At 64.2% G+C, this 25,327-nt stretch overlaps 1 protein-coding gene across 20 annotated transcripts in view; it reads right to left on the bottom strand.

Annotated features, from left to right (window-relative positions):
• PLEKHA6 (pleckstrin homology domain containing A6) overlaps positions 1 to 25,327 on the bottom strand; it is a 58,426-nt gene that overhangs the window by 12,275 nt on the left and 20,824 nt on the right. For 7 of the 20 annotated variants that reach the window (XM_068159717.1, XM_068159714.1, XM_068159719.1 and 4 more), the window contains 9 exons: positions 9,160 to 9,240; positions 8,717 to 9,038; positions 8,537 to 8,609; positions 7,708 to 7,808; positions 5,509 to 5,684; positions 4,583 to 5,077; positions 3,130 to 3,640; positions 2,554 to 2,640; positions 1,692 to 1,745 (listed from right to left, as the gene is read on the bottom strand). In XM_068159717.1, the coding sequence (XP_068015818.1) occupies positions 1,692 to 1,745; positions 2,554 to 2,640; positions 3,130 to 3,640; positions 4,583 to 5,077; positions 5,509 to 5,684; positions 7,708 to 7,808; positions 8,537 to 8,609; positions 8,717 to 9,038; positions 9,160 to 9,240 (1,900 nt within the window). Of the gene's footprint in view, positions 1 to 1,691; positions 1,746 to 2,553; positions 2,641 to 3,129; positions 3,641 to 4,582; positions 5,078 to 5,508; positions 5,685 to 6,532; positions 7,664 to 7,707; positions 7,809 to 8,536; positions 8,610 to 8,716; positions 9,039 to 9,159; positions 9,241 to 11,120; positions 11,285 to 19,385; positions 19,468 to 25,327 lie in introns of those variants that run through there. The other 13 variants (XM_068159725.1, XM_068159735.1, XM_068159736.1 and 10 more) reach the window with 9 other exon arrangements.

The raw sequence follows: 25,327 nt of genomic DNA, 5'->3' as shown, positions 1-25,327 counted from the left end.
AGGTCTCCCCTCAGCCTCCTTTTCTCCAGGCTGAGCAACCCTCAGCTCCTCCTCACCAGAGCTCTTCTTTAGGCCCCCATGGCCACACTGCCAGGCAAGGATGTGACGATGCTCAGCTAGCCTGAACCTCCCCAGAGCCATCCCTACCCTGAGCCCTGCCATGCTCCCCCCAGCCCTGGCCAGAGGAGCAGGACAGATCCAGCCCTGGGGTCCAGCCACACCTCTGCAGCCTGAAGGCTGTTGCTGCTCTCTGGAGCATGCAGCCAGCTATGGGCACAGGGTCCCTGAGTGCTGCAGGATGGAGCTGCTCAGACCAGCAGCACCAGAGCTCCACTGCTGCTGCAGCAGCTCACAGCCCCTCCTGCTCCCAAGGCCAGGACCTTCGAGGTCCCAAGGGTGAGAGCTACTTAAGCACAAAGCAGGGATCAAACCCCACCTTGGGGGCAGGTCACCAGGGTGGGATGCTGCTGAGGGAACCACTCCTGCAACTGGGATGAGCAAGGGGAGAGAAAACAAAGCAGGGAGCTGCTTGAAGGGAGCCACTTGACAGCATCACTCCTGATTAGTCTCCCTGGAGGTCAGCAGGAGAGGAGGAGGAGGAGGAGGAGGAGGAGGGGGAGGAGATGCAAAGCCTTTTTAGGGAGTGTTTTAAAGAGCCTGGGAGAGGCAGCACTGCTGCCCAGGGCCCATGAAATAACCCAGAGAGCTTTTATTGCAGAGAGAGCTCCTGGCTGGCCCTGGCTCTGCTCCAAGGCAGACACAGATCCTGGCGACCGCTGCACCCATGGAGCTCTGCAGACTAAAGAGATTGCCTCAGGAGCAGCTCCCCCGGTGCCAGCCAAGCAAGAGCCTGGCCTGCAGCACTGCCTGGCAGCTCCTGGCCCTGGCTTGGGCCTCAGGCAGTGCCTGCAGCTCCTACCCCACCAGTTTGGGGGGTGCCTACCGGCTGGGCTGTCCCCACGCTGCTCCTGGGGTGCAGCTCACAGCTGTCCTCCAACCCCCCCTGCCTGCACACACCTGAGGGCTGCTGCCTTGGAGTGGGTGCTGCTGGGTGCCTCACAGAGCAGTGAGCGTTGGAAGGGACCTCCAGAGGCCACCAAGTCCTGCCCCCTGCCAAAGCAGAGCCACCTAGGGCAGGCCATGCCCACCCTGCACCCAGCCTCTCACCTTCTCACCAGCACTTCACCACAACCACCTGGTACCCATCCAGCTCCCCACGGGGCACCAGCTCTGGGGACCCCCCCCAGCAGCCTGGCTCACCCCAGTGCCACAGGCACTGCTGGGTGTGGGCCATGCCACACTGGCACCACGCACCAGTGTCCCACAGCCACCACGCTGGGGAGGGTTTTGCAGCTGGCTGCATCCTCTGCAACCCAGGAGCAGCTCCCTGAGGTGCCAGGCACGTGGGAGGCTCCCCCCAGCTGCCCCCAAGACCACCCCAAACGTCTCCAGCACACCACACAGAAGGCACTGTTGGGGGTTTCGGGGGGGGAGAGGATATTCTGCCAAGCAATGAGCAGCCCTCCAGAGGGGCAGGGTGGAAGAAGCAAACTAAAGCCAGGTCGTGCTGCTTGAGTGCCAAGCAGGGTGAGGATGGATGTGAGGGGGAGGAGATGCTGCGCTGGGAGGGGGAGAGGGCACAGGGAGGGGAAAGTAAGCAGCATGAGGCTTGCACAGCCAGCTCTGCCTACCTGCTGGTCCAAATACTCTAGGTTTCTTTGCAACTGAAGGTCTAAAAGTTCATCCTACCAGGAGCCAGCAGGCACAGGGCAAGGAAACGAACACAGAACAGATAAGAGAAGAAGCAAAGCGGTTAGGTGGAGGCTACGAAAGGCAGAGGCCCGAGGGAAGGAGGCAAGGAGGCACCTCCCTGGCACAGAGCCTGCAGAGCCAACCACGGAGGTGCCCTGCAGCTGGATGGATCTGCTCTCTCCTCCCAGCTCTCCCTCTCCCAGTGCCACCCAAGAGGCACCACAGCTCTTTCCCTGCCTCCCTGGCTAGCGAGGATGGATGGAGCATGGGTGGCTTATGGTAAGTTCAGCTTCTTCCTCCTCCAGCGGCTGGTCCTGCCCCACTCCTTGGCATCCAGGCTGTGTGGGGGGACCCTGCCAGCTCCAGCCCTTCGGCGCTCTGAGGGGCAGCAAGGCAGGAAGAAGCAGCAGCTGTAGCCAGAAGTGAGGAAGCAAGAGCAGGAGAGGTGCAGAGTGTGTGCCAGCCCCAGCCAGGGACCACCCCGGGGGGGATGAGCCTGGCCCAGCATGGCAGGGCTTATGGGGGGTCCGAGGGTGTCCTACTGCTCCCACAACCTGGGGGCTGCAGGGCAGGGACTGGGAGCCTTTCCACGAGGATTTGCTTTGAGTGTGGCCAGGAGGGACCAGAAGCACCAGGAACAGGACACGTGGTCCCAGCCTGCCTCAGCTCCAACCCACACACCTGCCCCTGGAGCACAGCATTTGGGGCACTGCTCCTTGGCCGTGGAGCCCACCTCCCCTGGGTGCTCTGTGCACCCCAGCCCAGCAGGACTGAGCCCCCCCGTGCCAGCAGCACACCTACCATCTTGTCATGCACGGTGGGAGATGCTGGGTAGTGGTAGGGGTACATCCCCACGGGCACCGGCCGTCTGTCCCCCAGGTAGTCATACTGAGGAGAGAGGAGACCCCCCCCGAAACCAGAGACATGTGAGGGGGGTGCAGGAGGCCAGAGGGCACAGGCAAAAGAGCTCAGCACCACAGCCAGGTGTGAGGCCTTGCTTTGGGGCACACAGCAGTGAGATGGAGACACCAGAGCTCACTCATGGTGGCCTTGAGCATCCCATCCCAGAACTGCTGGGGCTGGAAGGGACCTTTGAGGTCATCTAGTCCAACCCTATCCCACTCCATCCCATCCCATCGAGTCATTAAACTGTTGAGGTTGGAAGACACCTCTGAGACCATCTAAGTCCAACCCCATCCCCATCCCTCCAGGCTCGCAGCAAGCCACAACCTGGGCAGCTTTGCAAGACGACAAGGTGGAGCCTAAAGCCATCAGCTGCTGCAAGCCACAGACCTGGTGGCCTGCTGAGGCCAGGCTTGTGCCAGCTGTGCCACCCCACGACGAGCCCCAGCGAGGGCTCTCCCCCCGGGCGCTCACCTTCGGGGAGCTGATGGACCTCCTCATCATGAAGGCGGCGGGGTCGGCGTAAATCTCGTCGCCCCGGGGCGGCAGGCGCTCGAAGCGGGCGCTGGGGGAGCGCACCGGGGAGTAGAGCCGTGCCCGGCCGTAGGAGCCCTGGCTGGGCGAGCGCGGCACGGAGCGGGAGCGCGGCTGCAGCGAGAGCCGCCGGAGGGAGCCCGAGGCAGCCTCCACCTCCTCCAGGTAGCTTGGTGGCCTCCCGGGGGCGGGCAGCCAGAGGGGGACGTCCTGCCGGCCGAAGCCGGGGGGCTCCTTCCAGTCTCGCAGCTGGTAGGTGCCCCCGTTGCGGAAGGAGTGGCGCTTGTCCTCCAGGGCCCAGGCAGGGCTCACCCGCTCGAAGGCTGGCATGGAGCAGATGCTGTCCGGGCGCACCCCGGGAGGGTAGTACTGGTAGTCCTCAGGGTACTGGGGGGAGTAGGGGGAGTAGTAGTCGGGCACCCGGCGAGACACGGGGTACAGCCTGGTCGGGCTGGAAGGGAGGAGAGAGCCATGAGTGCCACAGGCTGGTGGCCAAGCCGTGCCCAGTCCCTTGCTTTGCACTTGATGGTTCTGCTGGGTGAGAGCCAGGGCAGGCAGCTCTGACACCAGCACCTGGACAGCATCCCTCCTGCCAGGGACCTTGTGGTGGGCTCCCCTCCTGGCATCCTTCCCTTCCATGGACCCTGTGGGGACTTCCCCTCCTGCCATCCCTGCTCCCAAGGGCACTGTGGAGGCCTCCCCTCCAGACTCCACCCTGATGAGCTCCCTGGGGGGTCCCACACTCCACTAAGGGTTGGCAAATGGAGATCATAAAACCACTTTGGTTGGAGGAGCCCTTTAAAGCTCACCCAGTCCAACCATTCCCTAACCCTGCCAAGGCTGGGGCTAAACCCTGGCCCTCAGCACCACATCTCTGTGGCTTTGAAACCCCTCCAGGGATGGGGAGTTCAACCCTGGGCAGCCTGTGCCAGGCTTTGAAAACCTTTTCAGGCTCCCCTGGGGCAGCCTGAGGCTGCTCCCTCTTGTCCTCTCACTTGATGTTTAGGAGCAGAGCCCAAGCCCCACCTGGCTGCAGCCTCCTCTCAGGGAGCTGCAGAGAGCAGTGAGGTCTCCTCTCAGTCTCCTCTTCTCCAGGCTCAACCCCCCCAGCTCCCTCAGCTGCTCCTCCCCAGCCCTGCTCTCCAGGCCCTTCCCCAGCTTCTGGTGACCTTCTCCATCCCCTCAATGTCCTTCTTGGAGTGAGGATCCCAAAACTGAGCCCAGCACTTAAGTGGCTTCTAACACAACCCAGGAAGAATTTCTGACCCCAGAAGGGGAGAAAACAGATTGGGGGAGAGGAAACATTCCCAAGGCACCACCTGAGGGGCAAACCTGGAGACAAGCAGCAGGACCCCCACCTCTGTCCCTGGCCAGCCCCTTCCCCAGCCCTCACCTGCGCAGCTCGTCGTGGGGCACAGCCCCTCGGCGGGAGTTCACCCACTGCTGCAGCTGGCTCATGGAGCTCTTGCGCTGCGCCAGCCTCTCGGGGTGGGTGCGGGGGGCGCAGCTGCGGCGCTGGCTCAGGCTGTCGCCGTCGGGCGGGGGGCAGGCGGTGCTGCCGGGCCGGCCGGGGGAGGAGCAGGGCCAACCGTTGGGCTGCGGCGGCCGCTCCGCGCTGCCCGCCGCCCGCCCCGCCTCGGGGTAAGGGCTGCCGGGCTCCGAGGGCATCTCCTGCCCGCCGATGCCGTTGGCTTTGGCCAAGGGCTCCTTCTTGCCCTCCGTCCTCTCCGATTTCCTCTCGGGCTTCTCCGAGCCGCGGCCGTCGCCTTCCCCCCGGGTCTTGGCGTCGGGGTCGGCTTTGGGGTGGTCGCGGTGGGAGGCGTTGCAGTGGTGGTGCTGGTGGTGGTGCTTGCTGGGGGGGATGTTCTCCGAGTCTGGCTTCTCGTGCCTGGGGAGAGGCAGGAAAGAAGGTCACCTTCCCTCTGCAGTGTCCCCAGGGTGGTTCTGGTCACCTTCTCCTCTGCAGTGTCCCCAGGGTGGTCCTGGTCACCTTCCCCTCTGCAGTGTCCCCAGGGTGGTTCTGGTCACCTTCCCCTCTGCAGTGTCCCCAGGGTGGTCCTGGTCACCTTCTCCTCTGCAGTGTCCCCAGGGTGGTTCTGGTCACCTTCCCCTCTGCAGTGTCCCCAGGGTCGTCCTGGTTCCTTCCCCTCTGCAGTGTCCCCAGGGTGGTCCTGGTCACCTCCCTCCGCCTCAGGGGGCTGAAGCTCCCCCAGAGGGACCCTCCCACTCCCAGAAGGTGCCCAGCCCCAATGCAGGGCTCCTCTGCCCCATCGCTAAGGGGCCAGGAGAGAGGGGTGGCAGGGGCTGGGGGGTGCTGACCTCTGGGTGGGGGGGATCTGCACTCGGGCAGCTTCGCCCATGGCTTGGATCCAGGACTCCTGCTCCTCCGTGTTCTCGGCACTGAAGAAGTAGGTCCTGATGCCAGCGTGCTCGGCCTGGGGAGACAGGGACTGCTGGTTACTCGCTGGCAGCTCCTCCACCCAGCACACCGTCACCTGCAGGGAGGCAGAGAAGTGGGGAGAGAGAGACAGACAGGAGGGTGAGAGCTCCGTTTTCACCCCACCACCAGCTCCTGCTGCCGGTCCTGCCCTTGCTGGCTGAGCCTCGCAGCCACCTGCATCCTCGGTGTCACCTCAGAGGGGTCTCTGCAGGCAGAGGCAGTGCCAGCCCTTGTCCCCTCACAGGGGATCCCCCCCCGGGGCCATGAGTCCTCTGTGGCCACCCCAGAGATGCAGCACCTTGGGGCAGCCCAGCAGGAAGCAAGTCCCCATGGGACCACAGGGTCCCAGTGGCAGCAGCAGCACTGGGTGGGACATCAGCCATGCATGATGGGGAGGGGCAAGGTGGATTCTTAGCCCAGAAAAGGTTTATTTGGGGGGAGGGGGAGGAGGAAATTGGCTTTTGGTCCAAGGTACTGCTGCCCACTCTCCACCTAGGTGGTGCTGGAAAGGCTCTTCAGGGCCTCTTTGAAGTTTCCACCTTCCCCCTCTGTGGAAAGGGAGGGGAAGCAGTGAGGAGGAGGCAAAGGGAGGCAGCAGGAGGTCCCTACCCTTGAGAGGCTTCCAGGGCTCAATCTTTCCAAACCAATAAACATAGAATAAAGTATTAGGTGGTCTGATTAAGCCCCTCCAGGGGGGGTTTGGTCTCCCCCAGAGCATGCAGCCACTGTGCCCAGCCATGGGGGTCACCTCCTGCCTCCTAAAGCTCTGCAAGCCAGAGCAGGAGACCCAACCAAAGCCATTCCTCCCCTGGGTCAGTGCGAGCAGGGTGAGCAGAACATGCCAGCCAAGCCTGGGGGGGCCCTCACCCCCCTGCATGCATCAGAAACACAAGAAGGTACTACCTAGGCGCTGGCCGGGCGCTGGCCTGGCGGAAGGGCACCAAGAGAAACCTGCGCAGGGATCCTCGCCCGCGGAGAGAGGAGGAAAGACAGACACGGGGTCAAGGCGCAGCCTGCCAGGGCTGTGGGCACCGTGGCACAGAGCTCTCCTGGCCACCCAGGCCCTCTCTACCCTCCTCTGATCAAAAGCATCCCTCAGCAGCTCCCTGGGCAGGGCTCAGCTCATGGGCAGCAGCCTGGCAAGGCTCTTGCCTCGGAGGTGTCACAAGCCCAGGGACACTTTGCCACCTCGCAGAACTGGTTGGGCTGGAAAAGGCCTCCAAGAACATCAGGTCCTGCCCTCAGCCCAACACCACCGTGGCCACAGGTTTCCTGAACACCTCCAGGCATGGGGACTCCACCACCTCCCTGGGCAACCCTCTCTTCTCTCGCTCTGCAAGCCACAGGCAGAGACACTTTGCCAGCTGGCAGCGTTGGCACAGGCGTGTGGCAGAGCCCACGTGTGGCTCCTGGCCACCCACCGCTGCTGCTTACCAACCAATGCTCAGCCACTGCTCTAAGGCTGGCAGCTACAAAAATCCATCCCTTAGACTGGCAGTGCCCCTTGGCAGTGCCCTGCAGGGAGCCTGGGCACCCAGGCAGGAAGGTGCCCACTGGCATTTTGCATGAGTGTAGCTGGGCACCAGCCACCCTGTGCACCTGCCCAGCACAAGGGCTAACATGACCCAGGCACAGCTGTACTGCTGAAGGTGCACAGTGGTGCCACAGGTGCCCACAAGTGCTCTGTGGTGCCAGGGAAGCTCAGCCCCTGCTCTGAGCAAGGCAGAGCCAAGGTCTGCTGCTGGGGATGGGCATGGGGGAGCTCCAGCTGCTGCTGCAGGCAGCTTCCACCTCTCTCCCACTCCCACAGCAGCTCAGGCTGATGAGCAGCAACTCATTGTGAGCCAGCCCCTGGGCCTTGGAGCTGCTGCTTTGCTCCAGGTGTGCCTCAGTTTCCCCTGCAGAAGCCAAACCCACGCTGGGTCGCCCAGGCCTGGGCTGGGGGGGTTACTGCAATCACCTCTCCTCTCCCCAGCTTGCTCCATGCCCCACCACCAGGGAAGCAAAGCAGAGGGAGCAGCGAGGGCCCTGCCAGCACCAGCACCACCACCCCAGCAGCACCAGCACCCTGGGCTGACCTTGAACGTGTGCTTCCTGCTGATGTTGTCCGAGGGCTGCACGGCTGCCACACGGAAGCTGAGCAGGGGGATGCTGCCCAGGATGCTCTCCTCCTTCTCATCTGCTGGCCAAAGGTGGGGGTTACACACAGAGGCACTGGGAGAACTGGTTGTGCCCCCTGCCCCCCCAGCACAGAGCCAGGAGCTGTGGTAGGGGCAGAGTCCCATGGCTCCTTCCCATGGGTGCCAGCCAGGCAGGGCCACCTGTGGGTACCCACTGCCTGCCTGTTGCTGCCCAGCAGCTCTTGTGGCTCACACAGCAACCTGCTCAATTATTCATGCCCATCCTCGGCTGGGTGCCAGGGCTGAGCCCAGCGAGCTGCCAGGCAGGCTGGGGAAGGTGCCTGGGTTAACCCTCTGGGGACCCAGCATGGCAAACACCCGCACAGAGGAGGGCTGGGCATGGCCCCCTCCAGACCCTGGCACCTCCAGACCCCTTTGCCATGCTGGTAAAACCTTCTCCAAGCCTGCCACCAGCCTGGCACTGTGCATGGCCACCCCGAAGCCCCCTTTGCCATGCTGGTAAAACCTGCTCTAAGCCTGGCACCAGCCTGGCACTGTGCATGGCCACCTCCAGCCCCCCTTGCCACGCTGGTAAAGCCTGCTCCAAGCCTGGCACCAGCCTGGCACTGTGCATGGCCCACTCCAAGCCCACTGCCACCTCCAGCCCTCACTGCCACAATGCTCTGAGCCGGGTTCCAGCCCTGGTTTGTGTGCAGGCACCTGGCTGGCAGCCAGCAGGCCCTGCTGGGGGGCAGGAGCTGCGGTGGGCACCACCGCCGGGCTGTACCTTTGTAGTAGAAGAGGCAGCGATCCACCAGCACGAACCAGCGCTTGTTCCACTGCTTCACCCCCGAGCTGGCCTGCGGGAGAGGGGCGGTGAGGGCAGCGCCCACCCGGCGGGGCGGGAGAGGAAAGGGGCGGTGCGGCCCCGGGAGGGGGCAGCCGGCGTGGCAGGAGCTTTGGGTACCTGCTTGTAGAGCCACCCACTCTTGGTGACAGCAGCGTTGGGGTTCCTCTTCATGGAGTTGGAGCGCTTCCCGAAGGCGATGCCCTTGCGGGAGGAGCGCGAAGCCTGCAGGGGGGGAGAGGAGCCGCTCAGTCCCCGGCGGGGGGCGCCCCGAGGCCCCATCTCCGCTGCTGTCTGCCCTGCTGCGCGGCTGCCGCGGGCACCCACCCGGGCTGCGGGGCGCTCCGGGGGCACCTCTGCCACCATGGCGCGGTTGGAGGGTTCGCTGCTGGTGGTCGCCGGCCGCTTGCTGCCCGCTTTGCTGGACATGTCCAAGGTGGCTCTGTGGCACGGGAGAGCTGAGGTCAGCAGGGCCTGGGGGCGCTTCTTCAGCCCACCCCTGGCATCCCCAACCCCACACAGCCCACCCCCCTCAGAACCCACCCCCAGGGGAGCCAACCTACTTTTGCAAGTCAAGCCTTGCGCTGTCCTCGGGGACCTGTCCGGTCACTGGGTGCAGGAATGTGTTCCGCCTTTCATTGTGGCTGCAGAGACAGCAGCAGGGGCTGGTTAGGGTCCCCCCCGCCGTCCCTTTCAGCACCACGTTTGTGGCCCCAGCCTCGGCCTTTGGCTGTCCCCACCCCTGCCCTGGCGCTGGGGCTGGCTCCAGAGCATCTCCTCCTCTGCTAACCCCCTGCTTAGCTCTGCCCAGGACATCTCACCAGTCTTGCCCAGCAGGCATTTGCCTCGCCAGGAGCCCAGGCAAAGTCTTTGCTGGCCAAGTCCTCACTGCTTCTGCTGGGCACAACCCAGACATCATCACAAACCCTGCTCAGAAGTCACTGCAGAAGCAGCAAGGGTCAGTCCCGGGCTGCACCTGCGGCGATGTCCCCAAGGCCCCAACCTCCCTTTGGGCTGCTGCCAGAAAAGGCTCAGAGCAGGGTCCCCTGGCCACCTAGTGCTGTGCCCCACAGAGCCACCCTGCCACACAGACCCCAAACACCGGCCCAGGACCCACCAGCACAAGCTGTCGCAGCTGGATCAGGCCCAGCTCGGCCCCGGCGCTGCTTTGGCGACGCCGAGGTGCCGCCACAGGCTCCCTGGCAGTGCCAGCAGGAGCGAGGCAGGAGCGAGGCAGGGCTCCCAACAGGCTGGGCTGGTGGCACGTCCCTGCCCCATCCTGCAGAGCCAGTATCACCGGGCACCCCAGCACCCTGCTGCTCCAGCTGGAGAGCCACACTGCCGCTGGCTGGGAGCCCGCGGGGCTGGGGCTGTGTCGGGAGGAGAGGGCGAGCTGCAGCCGCAGGCTCAAGGCTCCATCCCGGGAAGTTTGCGTTGGATCCCATCCCTCCTTCCCTAAGCTGCTGGGCACGAGGATAAGGGTGCCCCCGGCCACCCCCACCCCCCCTCAAGCCAATGCACCACCAGCCCTGCACGCTGCTGAACTTCTGCTGTCAGCAAAACAGGGGAAGTTTGAGCAAGAAAAGGCTGCTGCCAAGCCCAGCCCATCCACACGGCTTCACCCCGAAGCTGGGCTCCAGCCAGGCTCTGAAGAGATTAACCACTTTCTACCCAGCAAAGCCTCGCTGCGAGCTGCTTTCCCCTTGCAGCTCCCATCCTGCACCCTGCCACAGATCTGCTCTCCTCCCCCTTCTCCTGGGGTCACCTTAAACACCTGGGCAATGTGTTTGCACCCCACAGGAAGGGGCAGCGCTGGCTCCCCAGACCCCCCCTACCCCCCACAGCACCCCAGCACCAGGCTTTTCTGTGCCACAGCCAACGCCAGGCAGCCCCCACTCTGACAGCAGCAAAGGAGGGTTCTGGCATCTGGGGCCGGAGCCACTCCTGGGCCATTTGTCCCCAGCAGGTGACTTTGGAGGGACAGAACATGACGGCACCAGGGCAGGTCCTCAGCCCCGCTGCGATGCCGACACACGGGGAGGGCGCAAATGCCAAAGGAGCAGCACCCCAACTGCCCCAGCGGGGTGAAATGGGGGCTGCTGGGAGCCACCAGCGTGCCTGAACCCCAGGGCGGCTGTCCCCCCACCAAGCGCTGCCCACAGCCCCGCACCGCAGCAGGTTTCTGCTCCCGCAGGCTGGACTCTCCCCCAGCCCCACTGCCGAGCCCAGGACAGCCGCCCTGCTCTGCAGCCCCCACAGCTCCTCCTGGCACCCACGGCTGTGCCTTTCCCCACCCTAATGGCTGTGACAAGACCTCCACCCCAGACTAGGCAGGGAACCCCCTCCAAGCCCCCCCCGGCAGCATCTCCCTCGGCTGACCCTGCTCCAGAACCTCCTCCCGAGTTCACCTCACTCCCAGGCACTGCAATGCAGCAGCCACTGCCCGGGCTGAGGGTCCCCTACCACCACCTGCCCACGGCCCCCTTTCGTCCCCCCCTCCCCACAGCCCACCCTGGGCTCCTACCTCGCCCGTCGGTCCGCCCGAAACTTCAGCATGATGCCAAGGGCCCTCCCAGCTCAGCGCCAGCTGCCGGCTCCCACCATGGCACAGCGGTGGGCACGGCCAGCCCCGTGCCGCCAAGCCACCGCGCTACGAGGCGATGCCACATGCCATGGGGGCAACAGCGGCCCGGGGTGGGCAAGGGGGTGCCGGCGGTGGGCAAGGAATGTTGCTGCCCTCTCCCCAAGAGCCCAGCTGTGCCCCGCGCCCTGCGCCGGTGGCATTGGCAGTGGCAGCGGCGCTGGAGCTCCGGTGGGCTCCGGTGCAGCCGGGGGCTGGCGAGCCCCGGGCGTGTGGCAGCCAGCGCCGGTGTGCGACAGGGACAAACAGCAGCTCCTGCTCGCGTCCCCGCGCAGAGGAGAGGCGAAGGGCAGAGCTGCAGCCGCCGCCTCCCCCAGCCCAGGTGCAGAGCCGGGGAGCGGCTGAAGGGCGAGAGGAGCAGCGCTGGGGGGGCTGCCGGACCTCCCCCCCGTACCCCAAAGGCTGGCAGGGCAGGGGAGCAGTGGGGGTGCCGCCCGGGGAGCGGGGGTGTGGCGCAGGGAGGCAGCCGCGCTGAGATGAGCTCTGTCGCTGCCCTGCATTCCCCGGCTGCAGCCCTTCCCCCTCCTCCTGTCCCCAAGACCACCCCCGTGCCCCCCTCGCCTCAGGGGCATCCCTTCCCCGAGAGAAAAACCCCAGGGAGCAAGGGGAGCACAAGCAGCAACCACCCAACAGCCCTGAGCTGCAGGGCAGGGGGGGACAGGAGGGGACACGCAGGGCATCCAACACCCCCAGGAGTCTGGGGAGCCCTTCAGAGCCCAGCTGGGAGCAGGGTTTGTGGGGGTTACTCTGCCTCTGTTTGGGAGGGGAAGACAAATCCATCAGGGCTGTTATGATAATGCCTTGGGAGGGAGGGAAAGCAGAGCTGACATCGCAGGGAAACCTCCAAAGAAGGAAGCAGAGAGCACACACACAGCCTGCAGGCCTCCAGCACACCACGGCCCTGCTCCACCGGCACCCCGGGACCACCTCAGCACACCACCCTCCAGCCCACCCAGGCCATGCTGCTGCTGCTCAGCTCAAGCTCAGCCCCTCCTGGCCATTGCATCATCCACCTGCTCCTCCTCCCCCTCCCCCCAGGCAGCCAACAGTGCCCTGAAGTTGCAGCTCTACCTCTTGGTCAGTCTGGGCTCAGCACCAGTGCCCAGCTCAGGGATGCTCCTGCTGCTCCTCGGCTGGCACAAGTGGTCCCTGCCAGGAGGGCAGTGAGGAGCAGCCAGGGATGGGAGCAGTGTCCCCAGTGTGGGCACATGTGCCAACACAGTGGCACTGCCACCCTGTGCAACCTGCCCTAGGTGACCCTGCTCTGGCAGGGGGTTGGACTGGGTGATCTCCAGAGGTGTTTCCAACCCCCACCCTGCTGGGATGCTGGGATTACTGCTCCCAAACACCCAGATCCACCCTTCCAGGGCATCCCAGGCTGGAAGCTGCTCTCTGGGCACGCAGGAGCTGCCACTGCCAGCCACCAGCCATGAGCTGAGCCACAGAGGCATGGAGAAACCTGCCCCCCACAGCACCCACGGGCAGCACCAGCCCTGTGCCAGCATCCTCACCCCTGGCACAGCCTGTCCCCATGTCCCCACAGCAGCACCTCACCTGCTTCTCCATTGCTGCCACCCTCTGCAGCAAAGCTCCTGGGGGTCAAGGTCCCCCAACCGCCCATGGATCAGTGCCAGCCCTCTGCTCTGGCACCAAGCAATGCCTGCCTGGTGGCATGGCCACCACAGAGGGAGGGGAGCTGCCAGCTGAAGCTGTGGTCCCTTTTGGGGCTGGCAGCCCCAGGGGACAGCCTGGCAGGAGCAGGGAAGGTGGCTCCTGGACTCTGCAGGTAGGGGTCACAAGACCTGCCTGTGGCAGACCCCCTCAGGGTGGGGGTCTCACTCCTTGTCACCCCAGTTCGGGGGCAGGAAAGGCTACCCTGGGCCTGGGGGCTCCTCTGGGAGCTTTTAACCCAGGTTCCAGCCCAGCTGGGCCAGCCCTGAGCAGGCACAGCTCTCCCAGCCCCAGCTGGGCTATTTCACAGTCATTAGGAGCTGGGGGTGGGCAGGGACAGGACCCCCTCCAGGGCCTCCTCCATGGCTGATCCATGGCCACACTTCAGGGCTCCAAACAGCAGCTCCAGGGGTGGGGGCTCCCCCCCAGCCTCCCAGGAGAGACACAGGGGGAGCAGGGTCAGAGAAAACCTCTCTAAGCCTCCTCTTGCTTTATCCCAAAGGCAAGGAGCAAGAGAAGAGAATCCACACCACAGCTGAAGAACAAAACTTCCACCCAGTGCTGCTTTCCCTCCCCCTCCCCAAAGCTGAAGTTGGTTGGAAGCAGGAGGACAACTCTCCTGGCTCCCCTCCTACCCCCACCCCAGCCCTCACAGATTTCCACTTCTTGCAACCCACAAGCCATGGCTGGGGCACGTCCCCAAGGGCCCCCAGAGCCACCCCCTCCCACATCACCCTGTGGCATGAGCAGGAGCAGCCCTGGGTGCAACCCAGCCATGCCAGGGCAGCAGCAGCAGGCAGGGGAAGGGGAGGTGGGGGCTGCCTTATAGATGCTCTTGGCTGCAGCTGAGGCTGTGAGAGAGTTAAAGTCACCCCAGCTGGGAAGGAGCAGGTGAAATGGGGACAGCAGGGAGTGACTTCCCAGCACCAGCCCACGCTGGAGCACCCAGGCTGCCTGCAGCCAGCTCTGTGGGTGTGGGGAGCAGTGAGCCCCCTGCATGCCTTGGCACGGGGCAGAGCCTTGGTGGGTGATGCCAACCATGCTCCTGCTGGGCAGGATCCCTGGTGCTGGGATCCCTCCCCATGGGGAGAGCTCCTGGTGGGATGTGGGGCAGGATTCCTGGCTCTGGGATCCCTCCCCATGGGGAGAGCTCCTGGTTGGATGTGGGGCAGGATTCCTGGGGCTGGGATCCCTCCCCATGGGGAGAGCTCCTGGTTGGATGTGGGGCAGGATTCCTGGGGCTGGGATCCCTCCCCATGGGGGAGAGCTCCTGGTTGGATGTGGGGCAGGATTCCTGGGGCTGGGATCCCTCCCCATGGGGGAGAGCTCCTGGTTGGATGTGGGGCAGGATTCCTGGGGCTGGGATCCCTCCCCATGGGGAGAGCTCCTGGTTGGATGTGGGGCAGATGGCTCTGGGAAAAGCTTGCTGAGGGCTGGAGCAGGGTGCAGGGGCTGGGGGATCCTCTCCAAAAGCAGGCAGCAAATCCAGCTCAGGTGCCTGGATGCAGCCAAGGAGTTGCCCCTCTTCCCCTCCCCCCCCAAAACAACCTCCCAGACATCAGCCAACCCAAACTGGGTGGTACCAAAGGTGGTACCAAAGGTGGTAGGCACCTTGCCACCCCCATCACCCCAGCTGGGATGGAGGGGTCATGGTTCTGGCACTATGGCACCACAGCAGGCAGGAGGATGAGGATGAGGAGGCAGCCAGCCAAGGCTGCTCTGAAGCAATACCAAACCCCCTTTCATGTGGGGGCTTTGTCCCTGGTCTCGGGGTGAGCATCCAGGCAGCTCCCAAGCAAGGGGCTCAGGTGGCCACCAGCCAAGCACACCCTGCACACTGGCCTCCTGCCTCTGTTTCTCTAGCCCTTCCTTCACCCCTCCCTCTCCTCCTCAGGCTCCCTCTCCTCCTCAGGCTCCCTCTCCTCCTCAGGTTCCCTCTCCTCCAGCCAGAGCCTTGGAGACCCTTTTCTCCCAGTTACCTGCAGCTCTCAGCACCTATGGGGAAGGGATGTGGGGGTCACCCCAGCACCCACTGCCCCTGCAACGCAGCTGGCAGAGAAACTCCAGCTTCAGATGAGCAAAGGCAAACTGCTGACTCCCACCCTGGACCCCAGGGGCAGGGCCAAACGCCTTCAAACTCACAATTGAAGCTGGATGACCCTGGGGCCCTCTCACTCGGGGCAGGGGGTGCACAGGGCTCAGCTCTGCCCCCCGGGGATGTGCTTGGGATGCAGTAGGGGGGAAAAATGAAGAGGTATTTAAGTGGAATTCTGCAGGCACAGCAGAAGTGAGCCTGGTGGAGTGGCTGCAGGCAGGGGAGCAGTGCCAGCAGCTTGGCTGCTTCAGTGTCTCCATGCAAAGCTGTCCCTGGCTCTGCCTCTCTGCTGAGGGAGGCCCTGGGCTGCCCCAGCGCTGCAGCTCCTTCAGTTCCTTCCCCCCCCACCCCCCAGGAATGACTCAAGCAAAGCAAAATGAGCCCTGTGAGCAAGCCCACAACCTAAGCAGGGCTGGGCTGGGCTGGCCGTGGGGTGTCATGTGCCAGTCTGTGGCCCAAAGCTTGGGTCATGACCCCATGGGAAATGCTGCTTGGCATTTCCAGGCCACTCCTGGACTCTCAAGAGCTCTGGGAGAGGGCAGAGGGAGGAGGAAAGGTTACAAGGGAAGAGATGGAGGCAAAGGTGGGATGGAGAGGTGCAAGATCCATCTGGATGCATTCCTGTGTGACCTGCCTTGGGTGACCCTGCTCTGTCGGGGGGGGGGGGTTGGACTCCACGTTCTCCAGAGGTCTCTTCCAACCTCTTCCATTCTAGGAACCCCTGGCCAGGCACCACCCTGGGGCTCACCAGAGCTGAGCAGCAGCCCTGCAAACCCCAGTGCCTGCTGGATTTGCAGCGAGAGGAAGCCTCTGGGAGGAAAGCAGCTTGTGGGCACCCAGAGCCTGAGCTCAGTGCCGAGCTGCGCGCTGAGCTTTCCCTCTGGCCCTTCCCCGGGGCGCTGCCAGCTGGCCAGCTCCCATCGCTCCCAGCACGGCCGGGACCAGCAGCCGGTTCTCCTCCATAACCTCATCCCTGCCTTAATCCCAACCTCGCTGGCCAGCTGAGAAAGCGTTTCCAGCACTGCAGCCGCCGGGGCTGGGGGCCAGGAGTCAGTGCCGAAGGAGCCAGGCTCCCCCCGCACCCACCTCGGGGCACCACCAAGCGCCCCCACGGTGCCTGCCTGCTGCTTTCCAGCTCACGGATGGGGCCGAGGAGGCCAAAGCAAAGGTTAGTTTAGCCTCCTGGCCTCATCTGTGCCGTGCTAGCCCCGAGAGGGAGGGTGCCAGCGCCCATCCCCCCTGCCACCTCACCCCTGTGATGAGCTGGACACGTCAGGTGCCACCGCGGTGCCCAGGCAGGGAGCACCACAGCTCACCACCCACCCACTGATGCCAGCGAGAGCCTCCCTGCGGCGAGCAGCCTCCACCCGGAGAGCTTTGCCCCATGCACCACGGGAAGGTTTGGCAGCAGAGGAGGCAGCCAGCGAGTGCCCAGGCCAGGCCAGGCTTTGCCACCAGCACGCCCTCGCCATCAGCTCCCCACCAGCCCTGCCAGTCCCCATGGGAGCCGTGCTGGGAGGGAAGGCAGAAAAGCCTGAGCTGGATCCAGCTGGGAAGCAGCGCGGCTGCCGCGCTGGGCCTGCCAAGCCGGGACAAAGTCCTTTGGCAAGGGTGGATGCTGGCTCCCACGCACCCACCGCTCGCCCCCAGCGTCACCGCGCAGCCAGGCTGGGGCAGCAGCGCTGCCGGCCCCCAGCAGGGACAGCCAGGACGGTCTTGTGGGGAGGAAGAGTTGGAGAAGCTCCTGCAGAGTGGGACAGCCGGGGGCGAGGGGAAGCCAGGGGATTTCCAGAGAACAAAGCGGCTGCAGGCTGCCAGCAGCGGCGGGGAGGGCGAGTCCCCCGCTCCTGCTCCTGCTCCTGCTCCTGCTCCAGCTGGGGTCGGGGAACGGCACAGAAAGCTCCGCGAGTTTGTGTTTTATCTCCCTGGTAACCTCGGCTCCATCCCAGGCACGGCTCGCAGGGGTGGTCCGGCCAAAAGGCTCTGCTGCGGGGGATGGAGAGCTCGGGGCAGGAGCAGCAGCATCCCATGTGCATGGGGAGGAGCACTTGGGGACTGTCACAGCCGTGTGATGGGGTGGTCCAGGACCCAGGCCAGAACAAGTGACAGCACTGAGCGCAGGGCCCTGCTTTAACCACGTCCCTCTGTCACCCCTTCGTGGGGACAGACCCCAAACCCCATCTGCATGGGGCCACCAGGGTCCCCGAGCCCCCGTGCCCACACGGGACAGGGCACCCCCGTGGCAGTTCTGTGGCATCACTGACCAAGGATCCTCCCCACCACTGGGGTGGCCCCGGAGCAGATCCCTCAGGGGGCAGTGAGGATGAAAGGAGCCACGGAGAGAGGCCAAATCAGACTGGGGGGGCTCAGAGGCGAGGGCTGCCCAGGGGGGGAGGCTGGCAGCACACCCAGATGCCCGGGGCACCAGCGTGGGTGAGCAGACACAAGACATGAAGAGCATTTATCGGATCAGGACTCAATCCTTCAGCTTCTCCTCCCGTGCTCCACAGCCTCCCACAAACCCGGAGCCCCTCTGAGGCTGGAGACCCTCCCCCTGCCTCGGCCCAGGGCTGGAGCCACAGGGGGACCAGGCCAGCAGGGCCACAGCTCGTGGCTGAGCTCGGCACAGCCACCAAACCCCATCTGGGGGGCATGGAGGTGTCAGGGCAGCTGCTACACCTCCGCCAAAGGTGAGCCACTGACAGCTTCCAAGCCACAAGCCAGCCCAAGACCTGCAGGCTTTAAGCCTCTCGCTAAGCTCCTTAAGAAGCCACTTCCAGCGGGCAGCAATACCTGTCCCGAGCGATCGCTGCCACCAGGCATCACCACAAGCCCGGCCCCAGCCCTCCCCGGCTCAGCAGCTGGGATTATGGCAGCACAGCACCGGGGAAACCCTGCTGGGACAAATCCTCAGCACCTGCTTTCCCCACCGCAAGGGATAACCACCCCCACACCACCCCCCACCCCCGCCAGCCCTGCCAGGCTCTGCGCTGTGCCACCCCTGCCAGGGCTTCCAGCTGTGCCCATCACCGCGCTGGCCACCCTCAGCTCCCTGGCTGCTCTCGGCCACCACCTCGGGCCACCAGCCACAGACAATGGCCCACGTGTGCCACGGCCAGGCTCGGTGCCCGCGCCGCACACAACAAGCACTTACTGCTGCCACCGCCCCTTGTCCCCTCCGTCCACGCCGCCTGCCAAGCTGGTGGCTCTCCTGCAGCCGCAGGAGTTGATGATTTCCTCCCAAGCCCACGGAGACCATGGTTGGTATCAATCATTAACCGCCAGCCACGGCAGCTGCCGCCAGCCTTAACCCCCTCGGCACCGCGCGGCCGCGGGCCGAGCACGGGAAGCATCTTCTGTGCCCCCCCCAAAGCCCCCTTGGCAGCCTGGTGGCACGGCAGCCCGGGCGGACACTGATGCAAAGGGGTTCCCAAGGGGACACGCCCCCAGCACCATGTCTCTGTGCACCCCAAAATGCTCCCTCGGCAGCACGGACCCCAGCCCTACCCCCCCACACCCCTACCCCTCTACTCCCCGTATCCTCCCTCTGCATCCAGCCAAGCCTAGGGGAAGCTCCACTGTCCCTTGTCCTCGGGGGGCAGCTGGCAGCGCTCAACGCCGGGGGGCTGTGCCCCACAGCCCTTTGCCCCGCGAGGAGCAGGGCAGTGTGGCAGGGCAGGGGCTGCTCCCCTCGGGCTGCCCGCGGAGGCAGGAGGTTTGCCCACCCCCTCCTCGCTGCAGGGGCTGCGGCGGGATGAGCCCTCTCAGCGGAGGGGTCCTGGAGCTCTCCCTCCCAGCAGCTCTTCCAAGGAACATCAATGGCTGTAACTTTATCCCCGCCTGTTTACAACCCCAGCTGCAGCTCTTGGCTCCCTTGGCTCCCGAGTCTGCCGCTCAGCTGGCACACAGTGCTGCCAGCACCCCGATGCCAGGGTCTCCCACACGCCGTGGTACCCATGGGGTTGCCCCAATCACTGCCACCTGCATCCCCAGGGGATGAGACTCCTGTTCCTCTGCCTCAGGTCTGGGGAGCAGATGGACAAACGTCCCTGTCCCTGTGCCCCCCCTGCCACTGCCTGCATTACCCAACCTGCGAAGGGGTTGAATAATTAACCTCTGTCCGTGCCATTTGCAGGGGCTGGTACAGCCCTGCTCTGCCCATGCACAGCCCCAGGGCGTGATGGCACCTGGGGAGCAAACCCCTATGCCCCCCAGCACCGTGCCCAGCCAGCAGCACCAGCCCCTGCTGCCTCAGGAGCATCCTGTTCCAGGACCTGCAGCTGGACCGGCTCGGATCAGCCGCCACATCCCCCTGCAGCTGCAGAGGGGCACAGGAGGAGCTCAGCCCCCACCCCAGCTCCCATGGGTGTGGAGGTACTCACAGCCCTCGATCTCCTACCAGCTCCACAGCCCAGCTCCAGCTTTGGGACGCTGAGATCCAGCAGCTTTCTCCTGCTGCAGCCCCAGCTGCAGCCCCAGGGGGGCCCGGGCTGGGAATGCTCACAAATAGCCTTGGACAAACATCTGCAGGCACCACCCCGTGCAGGCTGGGAGGCTGAGGGCTGCTGCAGGGATGGTTTCAATCAAGATATAAAACCATCAAATGGCTAAAATAACACCAACAAACCCACCCCAACAAACCACCACCCAGGGCCAGGAATGAGCTGCAAAGAAGTGCAGGCAGATGCTGATAAGGGCTGTGGCAGCAGGGCTCACCTCAGCCCCCTGTCACCCTGCTGTGCACTGCCCCTCTGCTTTTGACTCTCCCTCCCCCCTGCTCCTGTGGGGTACAAACCACAGGGTCAGGGCAGTATGGAATCCTGAGATCACCTGGGTGGAAAAGACCTCCAGAACACTGAGTCCAAACACAGCTCCTAGACCACATCCCTCAGCTCCTCACTGCGAGGTCTTTTCAACACCTCCACGGATGGGGACTCCACCACCTCCCTGGGCAGCCTGTTCCAGGGCCTGATCAACCTTTTTGGGGTCATCATGAGTGTTCCTCATATCCAACCTAAACCTCCCCTCCCCTGCTGCAACTTGAGGCTATTTCCTCTCAGCTTGTCACTTGTTCCTTGGGAGAAGAGCCCAGCCCCTACCTGGCTCCAACCTCCTCTCAGGGAGCTGCAGAGAGCAGTGTCAAAGACCTCTGAGCAGCCTCCTTGCCCTTCTCCAGCACCTCAAGCTCCTTGCAAACAGCTCCAAGCTGGGAGCACTTGGAGGGCCCAAGGGCCTGGAGAGCAGCAATGCTTTTGGTGCTGAAATGCTCCCTCCTCCTGCTCCCAGCAGCAGGGTGGGGGCTGGGGGCTGCTATTGCCACTCTTCTCCGAGCCCCAGCCTGGCCTCCATCAGCCATGGCAGGTTGGGCTGCTCCCTGCAGAGGCTCTTGATTGGTTTTGTCTAAATTAGCAATTTTCCGCTGTTGGATCTCCCCTGGGCAGCTCTCACTTGAGTGCTTCAGCCGAGGCTGAGCTCAGATGGAAGAGGAATCATCACTAATGCAGCTCCAGGGGGTGCAGGGGGCACGAGGCAGGGCACTGCTCTGCTAGCACCAGCCTGGTGCCTCCCACTGCCGCCACATTAATGTGACAGAGAGCTGCCAGCACTTTCCCCGTGGGAATGTGGGCTTGGGGAGGCTCTGGGTTTGAGGATTAGAATCCCAGAATCCCAGCAGGGTGGTGGGGGTTGGAAGGGAGCTCTGGAGATCACCCAATCCAACCCCCCTGCTGAAGCAGGGCACCCACAGCACGTTCACAGGTTGTTGTAGTCCCAGACAGGTTGGGTTGGAAGGGACCCTAAAAGTCATCCATCCAGCTCCAACCCCACTGCCACGGGCAGGGTCAGCTCCCACCAGCCCATCCAAGGCTCCATCCAGCCTGGCCTTGAGCTCCTCCAGGGAGGGGGCACCCACAGCCTCCCAGGGCAACCTGTCCCAGCTTCTCACCACCCTGTCCAGCATCACAGTGCCCAGGTGGGGATGGAAGCTCTGCAGAGCAGGAGTCTCCACAGCAGCCTGTCCCAGCCTCTCACCACCCTACTACAGTGTCCAGGTGGGGATGGAAGCTCTGCAGAGCAGGAGACTCCACAGCAACCTGTCCCAGCCTCTCACCACCCTACTACAGTGTCCAGGTGGGGATGGAAGCTCTGCAGAGCAGGAGACTCCACAGCAGCCTGTCCCAGCCTCTCACCACCCTACTACAGTGCCCAGGTGGGGATGGAAGCTCTGCAGAGCAGGAGACTCCACAGCAACCTGTCCCAGCCTCTCACCACCCTGCCCAGCATCACAGTGCCCAGGGGGGGATGGAAGCTCTGCAGAGCAGGAGACTCCACAGCAGCCTGTCCCAGCTTCTCACCACCCTACCACAGTGCCCAGGTGGGGATGGAAGCTCTGCAGAGCAGGAGTCTCCACAGCCTCTCTGGGCAGCCTGCTCCAGGCCTCCAGCAGCCTCACACCAGAGACGTTTCTCCTCCTCCTGCCGTGGCGGTGGAACCTCCTGGGTTCCTGTTTGTGTCCGGGCTGTAGGAGCTCTGGCTCAGCCCCAGCTCAGCACCACACTGCTGCCAACCCTCCAAGTGATTCATCAGCTGCTCTGCTCCCCGACCTCCTGCAGTCAAGTCCTGACACATTCGGCGCATTCCTGGCATAGCCGCGGTGCCGGCGCCGAGCTCCACACCTGCCGCAGCAGCCAGGCAGGGAAGGTGGCAGCAGCGGGCTCGGGTCGTGCATCCCCCCGGGGCTCCACCACGCTCTGGTGGTCACAATGGCCATGTGTGCCCGTGGGGACTTGGCTCTGGGCAGCAGCAGCTCGGCTCTGCCTCCTGTGCCGTGTTTCATGATTCTCCCCCTCTGCTCTGCCCTGGTGAGACCCCCACCTGCAGTGCTGCACCCAGAGCTGGTGCCCCCAGCACAAGAAGGACATCAAGCTGTTGGAGTGGGTCCAGGGCAGGCCATGAAGGTGATCAGAGGCCTGGAGCACCTCTGTTATGGGGACAGGCTGAGAGAATTGGGGTTTCAGCCTGGAGAAGAGGAGGCTCCAGGGAGACCTCAGAGCAGCCTCCCAGTGCCCGAGTGGGCTGCAGGAGAGCTGGGGAGGGACTTCTGACAAGAGCTGGGAGTGCCAGGAGGAGGGAGAATGGCTTTGAGCTGGGAGAGGGGAGACTGAGACTGGAAATGAAGAAAAAAATTCATTCCAGTGAGGGTGGAGAGACTCTGGCACAGGCTTCCAGGGAGGCTGTGGCTGTCCCCTCCCTGGAGGGGTTCGGGGCCAGGCTGCATGAGGCACCACAAACCTTCATCCACCTTCAAGGCCAGGCTGGATGAAGCCTTGAGCAGCCTGGGCTGGTGGGAGGTGTCCCTGCCCAAGGCAGGGGGGTTGGAACTGGACATTCTTGAGGGTCCTTCCCAAGCCAAATCATTCCTTGGTTCTGTGCTGAAGCCATCCCAGGGCAGCTGCAGGCTGTCACCACGGGCAGCCTGCTGTTGTCACCCTCCCCAGCAGCAGCAGCAGCAGCAGCAGCAGCACCGTCCTGGCTGCCTGGCTGGTGCAAGGCCCTGCCTGCCTTACATCAGCAGGGCAGTGCTGCTGGAGCATGGGGAAGGTCTCCATGTTTAGCTCTGCTGCTGTGCCTTTGGAGGCCTGGGAACAGCTTGTCACCGAGCCGTGACGCAACCGTGCCACGATGCAACCGCGCCGCGGCCCCGTTGTGCAAGTGCCTTGCCCCAGGTGGCTCCCAAGGACGGGGCAAGCACCAGCTCCGGGCAGCTTGGGGCTGGCTGAGGATCTCCAGCCCCACAGCCACCTGTGGTGTGTGCCCCCAGCCCCAGAGAGCAGCCTGGGATGGTGGTGTGGGTGCCAGCATGAGCAGCAGCTCCTAAGTCCACAGCTTGGCAGGTTGGAGCAGGTCGGAAGGAAGCCTCAGAGGTTGTCCTGTCCAAGCCCCTTGCAGTGAGCAGGGACAACTCCAGCTGGCTCAGGCTGCCCAGGGAAAGCCATCGTGGCAGGGATCTGCCATGGGCAGGAGCCAAGCCTGGTACCCATGGATGCCTCTGATTCCTCCTGGCCCCAGCACCCACAGCCCCAGAGCCGCCCTGGCATGTGCCCATCCCACCAGCCTCTGTGTACAAACACAGCTGGAAGCAAAGGTTCCCCAGGCTGGGAGGTTTGTTCCTAAGCAAACAGAACCAAACCCTCACAGCCCCCCCAGACCCCGGGCACAGGCTCAGGATCTGCTGCTTTTGCTGAGCTCAACTCCATCTTTGGCAGCGGTGCCACCCTAGCATGGGGCATGGCAGGGTGGGGGGGACCACAGCTGACCCCCTAAGCCAAGCTGACACAGGCAGAACAGCTCCAGAAGCAGAGAGACATCTCTGCACCAAATCCAGCCACAGGTACACCACAGGTGAGCAAGGCACCAGGGCCCAGCCCACAGCAGCTCTGCACCAGGACCTGGGATCTGCCAGCTCCCATCTCCACCACAACCATCCTGGGGGGGATCTGCCAGCTCCCCTCTCCACCACAACCATCCTGGGGGGGATTTGCCAGCTCCCATCTCCACCACAACCATCCTGGGGGGGATTTGCCAGCTCCCATCTCCAGCACAACCATCCTGGGGGGGATTTGCCAGCTCCCATCTCCACCACAACCATCCTGGGGGGGATTTGCCAGCTCCCATCTCCACCACAACCATCCTGGGGGGGATTTGCCAGCTCCCATCTCCAGCACAACCATCCTGGGGGGGATCTGCCAGCTCCTATCTCCACCACAACCATCCTGGGGGGGATCTGCCAGCTCCTATCTCCAGCACAACCATCCTGGGGGGGATCTACCAGCTCCCCTCTCCACCACAACCATCCTGGGAGGGATCCACCAGCTCCCCTCTCCACCACAACCATCCTGGGAGGGATTTGCCAGCTTCTGTCTCCACCACAACCATCCTGGGAGGGATCTACCAGCTCCCATCTCCACCACAACCATCCTGGGGGGGATCTGCCAGCTCCTATCTCCACCACAACCATCCTGGGGGTATCTACCAGCTCCTATCTCCACCACAACCATCCTGGGGGGGATCTGCCAGCTCCCTTCTCCACCACAACCATCCTGGGGGGGATTTGCCAGCTCCCTTCTCCACCACAATCATCCTGGGAGGGATCTGCCAGCTCCCATCTCCACCACAACCATCCTGGGGGGGATCTGCCAGCTCCCCTCTCCAGCACAACCATCCTGGGGGGGATTTGCCAGCTCCCATCTCCACCACAACCATCCTGGGGGGGATTTGCCAGCTCCCATCTCCAGCACAACCATCCTGGGGGGGATTTGCCAGCTCCCATCTCCACCACAACCATCCTGGGGGGGATCTGCCAGCTCCCATCTCCACCACAACCATCCTGGGGCACAGCCTCCAGAGGTCAGGTGAGGCTGGACCCTGATTAAAACCCACCAAGAGCTCAGCTGGCAGCAGGAGGTTGCCCTATTGAGCCACTGACCTCCATTGGCACCAAAACTAGGACTGGTGCCGCAATTCCCTCTCTGCCCTCGGATGGGACAACCCCGATTTTACGGCTATCTCCAAGCCACCACACCCTGGCGCGGCAGGGCCGTGGCCGGGGCAGCCGGGCACAGCTTCCTGCTGAATCACTGCTGGGCTCCTGCTCCCCAGCCGCGTCCCAATTACCGCCCGAAGCCGACGGCGGCCCCGGGGAGCAGCTCCAGGGGGAATCCACAAGAGGGAAAAAGCAGAGGCAGCTGTAAGCCTCCCTCCTGCACACACCGAAGCGGACCCTCGGAGTCTCCCGGGGCTGTGCAAAGCCAGCGCGGGGTCAGGAGTGTCACCAAGCAGCTCTCATCTTGCTCCTGGTCCCCCCGGTCCCTGCAGGTGCAGATGCCGCGGGCGGGCTCGGCGTCGGCTCCGCGGAGCCAGCTCTGCTCTTCCTTCCCCTCGGTGAAGTTTAAGTCACCGTGGGATGTTTCCAATTGGAAATCAGGACAGTTCCAGGCTGAATTCACGCCAGCTTTCCACTTCCCAGCAATCCCATTTGCAAGCCAGCCTGTTGCCAGTTCCTCCTTTCCACCCCCCCAGCAAACAGAGGCTGTCCCAAGCCCTCCCTTGGTGGAGCCTGCGGGCTCCGGCTGCAGCCTCCAGCCCTGAGCCTGCTGCGGCGCCCGGGGAGGGAAGCTGGTGGGACTGGAGTGGCTGAGCAGGGCTGGTGGTGGAGCTGGGCCAGTCCCAGCCCGGTGACAGCCCTGGGTGATGGCTCTGGCGCCGGCGGCACCGCCGGGATGAGCTCTTTGCCGACGCTCCTGCCCTCGGCATCCCCCCGAGGATG

Source organism: Melanerpes formicivorus, unplaced genomic scaffold (assembly GCF_026170545.1).
Source record: "Melanerpes formicivorus ecotype bairdi unplaced genomic scaffold, bMelFor1.0.p_v2 SCAF_46, whole genome shotgun sequence".
Lineage (NCBI taxonomy): Eukaryota > Metazoa > Chordata > Aves > Piciformes > Picidae > Melanerpes > Melanerpes formicivorus.
This window is presented reverse-complemented; position numbering and strand designations above follow the sequence as displayed.